Here is a 9,391-nt window from a genome sequence, read left to right as displayed (position 1 = left end):
AGGAATGCATAACACTATACAAAAGCCATTCAGGAGTAGTATCTCACTGTTAGTGGTTATACCTGAGGCCAATAGGTTTGGAGAACTCTGAACTCTCTTCACAGCTGTTAATGTGACAGACATTGCAGCGCGTTTGCGAGCACACCCACCGCTATCTGGAAGCACAAAACAATACAGGCAGCAGCCCCAGACAAAGGAGCAAGCACATGCAACATATCACAGTGTAAGATATGCCAAACATACATGAAAATAAGCATGCAATTAGGGAACTGCTGCAGAAATGTGTGAATTCGCAAATTTTGCAGATTAGCAGAATACATAAAATTTCACAAGCTTCAAACAACAAACCTCACAGAAAATAAGTAAAGAAAGCAATACTTAATACTTAATCCACTAGGGAAATATATAAATTCTGTTATCTGAAAGACTGCTAATTAATAAGAAACAATCACGTAATCAAGATAAAGGATTAAGCATTCCAGAGTAATATTAATCAATAATCTGCACTGTAAAATCATTTCACTGTATGCATTAGAAAGACACCATTCATAAACTAAGCTCATGTTTGATCAGCTGACAAAGTACTTTTGTTCAGTCCTTGTTCTCTCCCAACGCCTTTTTTATCTAATGGAAGATTAAAAAAATGTATACCTGGAAGTGAATAACATTCTGAGAGAATGACTAGAAATCTAAAACAATTTCAAACAATGAGGAATGGAAAAAACCACCTTTCCTCTGGATACTGCATGACTCCTTTCTTTCCTTACTCTGCTCCTCTCTCACTTGGAGCTGTCATTGTGTTTTATAAATACTCTGTTAATATGAGAAGACAGTTTTCCCACAATCTAGCTTTTAGCAACTCTATCATATTTATTAAAGCTAGTTAATAAATACTTTCCCTGATTATATTTAACTAGACTATTTTTCTGCTCTTCACTACAATAATTATTTTCTTTTTCATATTTTTATTACTAAAATTGCATACAGGGTCCCACTGAAGTTAAGAAGAACAACTTAGATAAAGCCCTTGTTTAATTCTGTGACCTATGACAGGGAGTTTTATAAAATTACCCTTAAAGAAGACCTGCAACGTATTTGTAGAAAGTATTTCCTATGATAGCAGTAATTTGAGACATCTTTAACCCACATCTGCAAGAAAAGTGAGCTCCTGGTATTTCTTTACTCATTCCAAAATGCCCTGAAATAGCAGAGCCCTCTGGCTGCAGGTCTTGCAGGATATGCATTAAGTAGTTGTTAACATTGGCAAACATCAGAGCCACTGCCTCAGGTGGAAGTGGTACCAAAGACTCGGTGCCAATTCCTGAGCTCAAGGCAACAGGCCAAATGATTTCGGTCAGCAGTAGTGGAAAGCAACACATTATCCGCCATTAATTATTGGCATTCTATGTGTGAAACAAAGGCAATGGCTATCAAGTCTGCACATTTGTTTTAGTTTGCTTACATAAATATAGAATGCAAACAGTAATTAAAATCACATTTTCCATTCTTGTATTCCCTCTCCCCCACCATCGACATACACCAGAGGATATTCCAAGGAGATGTGATGATGTGTTGACACTGAGGTTCTGTTCTAATCTGAATATTGGCAGACTTTGACAGTGTACTTTATTTCATACAAGCTAACAGGCAAACAATTTTGTTATACTGTCACATCTTTTATTCAAACAAAGCGATGCTTTATCTGTAATTTTTCAAGAGCTACCTTCCTGAATTTCATGATAGAGAAACCAAAGTGGGAGGAAAGGAAGACAAGAAGAAAACTGACTACACATATATCATTCTTGCAACTTCAGGAAATTCTGCTTTAGTTTAATTTTTAATGGAACTGAACTGAGCCAGAGTTTTATAGTTAGTGGACCCATAATCTAGCAAAGCGTTTGACATGGCTTCATACAAGATAAATAAACCAGATATTTTAACTGAATATACAGATATACAAGATTTACCACTATGTATATAAGCCCATACACAAGTCCGTATTTGCTTTAATTATCAGTATCAGTACAACATAATGAGAGCCAATTAGCACTCAAGTAAGACATAACTGAACATTCCATGTTAAGTTGTGCAAAATTTCTAACAGAATATGAATGTGTGTGGACAAGCACATTTTTATGCATAATGGATTCCATCTTTTCATCTATGTTCAGGCCAGGCTCCTGTTAAGTCAAGAGCATCATATCTGAATGAGAATCAGAAGAATCTGCATGCTGTCTCAAAAGAAGGAGTTTACAAACTGCTTCTCTCACCTGCACAGCCTTACACAGTTAACTTCAAGAAGAGGCTTATTACAGCCTGTATTCCTTTTTCACAGCTCCATCAAATTTCCAGCAAATACTATATATATTCACCCAGATTCTTGAAGTTCAAATAACACCAAAAAGCTCTAAGTCTGGAGTACAGAGTATTAAGAAACAGTAAGGGAGCCTGCATTAATGATCATCTGCTCATTTCACTTGCAAACTATAAGCAATTAATACTGCACAGCTGATAACTTAAGGAATAGATGTGGATATGTGAAACAATCTATACAAAATGTATGTGGGCAAATATGTATACACATACTCACAAATCTTTTAACCTGACAAATTCTGCAGGAAGGAGTCCTGTCTTCCTAGGTATTGTCTTAACATTGAAGCAAAGGACACCTGAACCACCTGAGGTCTGCAGGCAATACTAGAATATGAAGTTGGGCAATAACACAATCACAACAGCTGCTAAAATGCAATTCCAGTTTAGCATGGTCGATGCATAGATATTCTTTTGCAAGCTCTGCATATTCCCGTCACATCAGGAAAAGACAAATTAGCATCCTTTGAAGGTACTGCAGAAAACAAAGGAAAATGGGAGGTAAGGATTGTCTGGTGAGACATGTTTCTGACAGTATCTTGTAAAGCAAGGGCCATATAGGGACAAACTGAATGCTAGCATTAATATGGTAGACATACCTTTAAAAAGTGAAAGAGCCACCCACTATCTGGAAAAGGCAGTCGAGTTGATGGCTTGCCCTCCAGCTAAGAGTATGTGTGTAATTGCTATGCATCCTAATGACCTCTGCAGTGCAGCTCTGGATGCTCTTTTCCTTGTTAGCTCACCATTCAGCTTCAATCCCTTTGCCAACTCCCCTCCTACAATTTTTCTCCACAGCCTTTCTCCATTCCTCCCCTCTCATTTCATTTTCTCTCCCTCCCTTAATTCTGTTTGCCTCCAAATTCAATCCTTTCTCCCTAAATTTGTAGTCCCAGCAACTGCTCCCACTACAGACAGCACCACCCTAAGTGAGCTGTATCTCCACTTGACAAATAGTCTATAGATTGAGTCCAGCTCCAAAGCAGGATGAAGCCGATTCAAAACACCACCACTTTCATTCAAGAACAAGGGGTGAGTTTCTTGAAAAGTCTGCTGCAGATAGCCAGTAAAAGCAGTGGCATAAACAAAGCTGTCAAAGATAAAAGGATGGTGACCCTGTGTGAAGAGGTGAGAGAGAGAAGCCAGGGCCAGGAAAATTTTAATAAGCTCTTACAGCTCAAAAAAAAGAAAAATGACACCCAAACATAATGTGTATTATTATTCTATTCTCTGTACACCACGAACAGCATCATCTCTCCCTTTTTCTGCACAGTAAATTCAAGTTTAGAACTCTTTAGACCAAGGCCTCTTACATCTTACTCCCTATTTGCACTGTGACCTTCTGAGCCAAGTATATAGCACTGGCTGCAACAGTACAAGTTGCTGCCTCGCCGTGACCCCAGGCCCAACCAGCAGGGAGACTGGAGATGTGTTCCCAGGAGACACATGCATACACCACGAACATACATGTCTGCACACACAGATCACAGACACTCTGAGCACTCACACTAACACAGATGGAACAATGGCTTCATCCCCCTCCTCTCTCTGGCTAAGCTGGATGAAGGTTCACTGGGGAGAATGTACTCATACAGAGTAGATCCTTCCAGCAACTGGGCTCAGACACTGAGTCTGCCACTCATTCCATGCCTGGACCACAGGACAGAGGCTCTCCTGGGACAGCTTTGGGAGGGCTCTTGTGCCCCTGTGCTCCTCTAGGCTTGTGGAGATGCGACTTTGATGACTCCTGTGACAGGCCTGGGAGTAGCCTGGCAGGGCAGGCTATTACTTGGGCTTCCCCTCCTTCAGAGAAACTCTGAAGTACTTTGTGGGTGTGCAGATGAGCATTTATCACATAACTTAATACTGATTACACAGGTGAACCTACTACTATTTGGTTCTTTGATGCTGCTAAATTACAACAAATAATGATTAAAAAGGCGTTTTTTTTGTTTTTTTTTTTTTTCTTTTTTTTGTAGAATGCCTGGAACACTCAAGGCCACCTAATTTACTTTAGTGATCTAAAAGTGGCTTCACAATCTATTCAGGAACTCTCATAGGCCCAAGATATTCTATTGTCTCCCAGACAAAATAAAAGAGATTAGTCCATGTAATGACTTCCATTAATTATTTTAACAAACAAAATATTTGCAGTCGTCCAGAACTGCATACTTTTCACTCTTGGCTGCTCTTTATGTGCTTCATCTAATGCAAACAGCTAACTTGTTTAATACCTCTAAAATTAGACACATTTATCAAGAATGATCTGTGTGAAATTGAGCCAAAATATTTACAGATGGACACTAAGAGTCTGTTTTAGCCTATTAACTTTTACCCATTTATTATTCCTCAATGCAATTACCACTTCCCCAACATCAGCTATGTATGCACACATATATATAATGAACAATAAACACATTTATCCTGTGTTTTAATCTGATGTGAGCTCCATGGGTAGCTTATGTTTTCTGTGATCTAGTCAATTAAGCCAATCAAGTCACTAAGCTAATGATGTTCATCAATCTGTAAAATACCTGAAAACTTGCTGATGAAAAAAACCCCTATATATAGTTTAAAATGTTATTCTGTTGATGATTGCTTAGTGTGGGTTTAAAAAGCCACACATTCTCTTAGACTAGTGTTTTTTAAATGATGACAACATTCAAACGCCAAAAGGAAGTATGAGCCAAAGTACCTTTGGTACTTTTGAAAACCTCCTCTGTATCTTCTATTTCTTTGCTTTTGCAAAAATGCTTAATTGTCTTTTGCTGTTGAATATTCCTTCCTAACATGTGGTACAGAATTAACATCAAATGCTAAAAAATCCCTCCCATATATGGTAGAGTATTGAAAACCAAAGCTCTTCAAAACATTTTTTCTGTAGACAAAAATATCTTCTGCAGGGTTTGCAGAGACAGACTGCCAAGTCTGCAGCCATAGAGAACACTGGATTAGAGGAGCCTACTCTAAGCAGTAGATTTACTTTTTCTTTTTAAAGCTGCATATACGCCAGTTTTGCCACTCCAGCAATTACTGGCATCAAACTAGAGTGCTCAATTATCTGCAAGAGTCATTAATGAAATTTTTAAAACAAACTAGTGGCAAATCAATAGTATCTGATAACCTCTAATTGCACCATGCACAAATTCCTGTTATGAAGCAGTGAAATAAAAGAAGAAGTAAAACTGCAGCACTCATGTTCAAATAGCATAGTGTATAAAGGAAAAAAAAAGGAAAAAGAGAAACAACTAGACAAGAACACCATGCACAACAGCTTCCATCTGAGTTGCTCTCTAATGAAGTAATGCTTTATCAACAGATAGGTGCAAGATGTTCATTTTTACACCCTACTTACAGGTTTTTATTTTATTTTTTTCAATCAGGAAACTATCTACATCAATACAATTGATAGGAATACTACATTTTTGTCAATACCTCCTTTTTGTGCAGCTGGTAACATGCACATTAATATAAAGCATATACAAGATGAAAAATGTTTTCACTGTGTAAGTGCAGAGTAGATTAAAGTTCACCTTACAATCATGATATCCTTAGGTAACTGGAAAGGATTTCGGGTGTGTTCAGGTCTTTTAAGTCTGGTTTCAAGGTTCCTGTGTGATCAGAAGACTCCCAATCCCTAACAGAAGTCATTCAGTCACAAATTATGCAAATTTATGTCTATTTCTCTTGAAAATTTCTAATTTACATGAAAAATCTTTGTACAACATGGAACAAAGTCATACTTGAGAGCTACAGTAGTACAAACTGGCAATTTACCTCTTTATACACATTTTTCAAAGTAGAAAGCTATAAAATTACATCTATCATACGATTCTAGCTCATATGATGGCAATGTACAATGTAATCATAGTATGACGATTCGCCAAGTTACTGAAATTACAGTTCTATAAAGCAAGCTGTATTTCGGTACTACCTTAATTATACAGACTGATGTTTAGGAAAGATATCTTCATGAAAAATGCAAGAAGACAGGACAGATTTCAAATAGCATTTTCACAAATGAAAATCACACCTGGTTAGCATTTGAAATATACTTAAGAACAGCCAAAACTTTGAGGAAAAACCCCACAAACTCAACTGAGAAAATTAATTTCTCCTGCTTATTATATTTGCAAATCTAGTGGTTTCAAGTAAACCAAGATATTTTAACTTTGTATTAAAAAAATCTGTCCAAAACCCAGGTCCTGCTGAGTTCCAGTCACTGTCTGAGACAACAGGAAGCCATGAAGCCAGATTAATACAGTGACCTACATATCGGCAACCTACACCACAGGAAAGCTAAGCCCTTCAATTTAGAGCATACTGCTGAAATTCAGACTTCAAAGGTAGCTCAGGTTCTCAGGTCCCATATGTCATGCTGTCATGGTGCAGCACTATGGTCACTGTGGTCAATGACAAACCCACTGTTTCGGGAAGGATGGATATGTCTGTCTTTGCAGCACAATTTGCAAACCAGACAGTACACCTATGGAGTCTAAAGACGTGACTGCAACTGAAAATTTACACCTGACATAAGTGAGGCAGTCTGCTTTCCAGAGGCCTATTCCCACTTCCAGCACAAACAGCAGCACTATCTATTGGCTTCAGTGATTCAGGACTAAATTATTAGTATGCTGTCATAGATCATAACTTCCTATAGAGTAGTAAATTTGGTCAATACAACTGTTACAGGAACATGAGAGAAAATACAAACCACTAGAAGTACAAAATAGTTATCCTCAGCTGATATGCAAGTGAGCTAATAATACAGGGCAGTGTTTATATGCCCCTTAATTCAGTGACAGTACAGAATGAAAAGAAAGCATTTCAAAAGCATGTGCATTTTCTTAGGAAAGTGTGATGCTTTAACACTTTTCCATAGCTGTTATGTCCTCATACTACATATTTTCACATAAAACATACACACACAAACCCGATACTACTAACTGAAGCACAGACAGCTAAACATGCATATATATTTCATGTATCCATATATATCCATACATAGAAAAACAAGTATGTAAATTTATATATGGAATACAAATGCACATAAGCAGGCATACTATTAAAATATCTTGCTTAATTTGAGTTCAACACCAACTAAAGTACAATATGCTCATGAAAATTTGCATAAATTTGGGACCTTCTCTGCTTACGAAACAACACACAAAAGAAAAATCTCACAGATGCAGCATACCTGTGTTCATTTTGACACTGGAGGATTTGCTATAAAAGTCTTCAGATTTCCTGTGGAAAATAAAACGATCTATTAATTTGCACAAGACAAAAATGGGTGGTACAAAATGGCAGCAGGACTTCTCGGAGGGGTGGAGAATCTCTGTGATACAAATGGCAGTCCTATTTTAACACAGCTTTAATTAAATTGGTACTGCTTGTCCTTCCAAAGTTAAAGATGAGCTGTTGCTTCCATTATATGCGACCCTATTTTCAAGGGTTTAGTATCTCTGTTGTAAACATTTGCTCTGGGATAAAAAACCCCTAGTGATTAACTTTTGGTCTTGAAACTATAAACTAAAAATTATTCTCGTACAGGAATGCAGAAATATTTTTAAAGGCTGCTTATAAAGTTTGTGCAAACTTGTTTGTGCAAACTAAAAGATGTAAAGAGTAGACATCCAAATATTTTTCTAAGCAGCCATGATCATTTTCAGAGGTTTATAAGTAGATGTTTTCATCCAGTGATTTAATGTGTCTCTATAGACAACACTGACATTCTTACTGTTGCCTGCTGTATTTCTATGCACAGAATCAGGGCATGTGTCTTGGCATCCACAGGAATCCATTTCAAAGCTCCCAATGGAGTCAACACATAGTGAATCAAGTCACTATACATGAATGCACTTTTTAAAGGCAATAATTTGCACCAAAACAATGTAAAGTGCACACAAATGTTGAGTTTGTTTAGATATCCCAACTCTATACAGTACTTCTAAACAAACAAATAGTAGAACACCCCAAACCAAACTACAACTGCAGAAAAAGCATAACATCCTGCATTAACAGCTGACTTTAACCTATTGATGTCACAGGACAAACTAGACACTATTTTTCATCTACTGCCAGTTTATGTCACAGCTTTATCTTAGAATCAGGAGCTTTAATACCTCTTCTATTCAGGCTCTTTTAAAGATAAAAAGATAGCTGCAGAAAAAGTTTCCAAAAGCATTCTGCATACTGGCCAATCTCAGCTGTATTGTTACATATACACTGCCCACTATAATTTACTTTAGTAGAGTGGACAGAAACACTAGAGGCAAATTACTGAGGGCTAAAAAAAGTCTTTCTCCCTCTACACTGTTCCCACATCAAGTCCAGGACAAACCAAAGGAAAGAATCACAATTTGTAATGCAATACAGCTTCAAAAAATAAACTAAAAACATAAACTGCCTGGCTATGTTGGAATAAGCTAGAAGTTTATGGAATGAGGGACCATTTTCATAATGGGAGACTCAAGGTACTAATTAATACAAGTAAACAAAATATCAAACCAGAATTTCAGCTCAACTCTACCGAAAATCTAACTGTATCTCTGAAGTAACATGTATATTGCTGTATTCTCCTGTATTCATAACAACCTCAGACTCACCACTGCTTGAAAAACTTAATGTTTTTCAGAAACTATCTGAACTCTGCTGTTATTACTCAGTTAGTTTTGTGAGAGTTGGGACTAGATAATCTGTAGGGTCCATTCCAACCCCTAAAGATCTATGATTCTATGCATGTTAAACTTTTGAGAACTACAGAAATAGGTAATTGGCAGTGAAAGAAGTTTTATTATATTATTTTGTATGCTGCAGCTATCAGCATACTACCTGTGAAAATTTCCAAAAATTCCTTTAAAAACTAAGGCAATTTCTATTTTATTCAATTTTTGATAAATAGACTTTGACTGAAACTGGATTTCTTTAACAGCTACTGAACATTCTTAAAGCCTCAAATTCCCACAGCCATTTTAAAGCCTTCTTTTAGCTTGGAACTGAATCACTGATGGTACCACAT

The 9,391-nt window shown here is 37.0% G+C and overlaps 1 protein-coding gene across 1 annotated transcript in view; it reads right to left on the bottom strand.

Annotated features, from left to right (window-relative positions):
- Positions 1 to 7,617, bottom strand: part of LOC103805247 (sorbin and SH3 domain-containing protein 2-like) — a gene marked incomplete at its 5' end in the record, with an annotated part of 30,926 nt that extends 23,309 nt beyond the window's left edge. The window contains one exon of the mRNA XM_009077887.1: positions 7,568 to 7,617. Coding sequence (XP_009076135.1) covers positions 7,568 to 7,617 — 50 coding nt within the window. The remainder of the gene's footprint in view (positions 1 to 7,567) is intronic.
- Between the last annotated feature and the right edge of the window lie 1,774 nt (positions 7,618 to 9,391).

This window comes from Acanthisitta chloris, unplaced genomic scaffold, assembly GCF_000695815.1.
Source record: "Acanthisitta chloris isolate BGI_N310 unplaced genomic scaffold, ASM69581v1 scaffold8647, whole genome shotgun sequence".
NCBI lineage: Eukaryota > Metazoa > Chordata > Aves > Passeriformes > Acanthisittidae > Acanthisitta > Acanthisitta chloris.
Note: the sequence above shows the minus strand (reverse complement) of the source record. Positions and strands in the feature narration are given on the sequence as shown.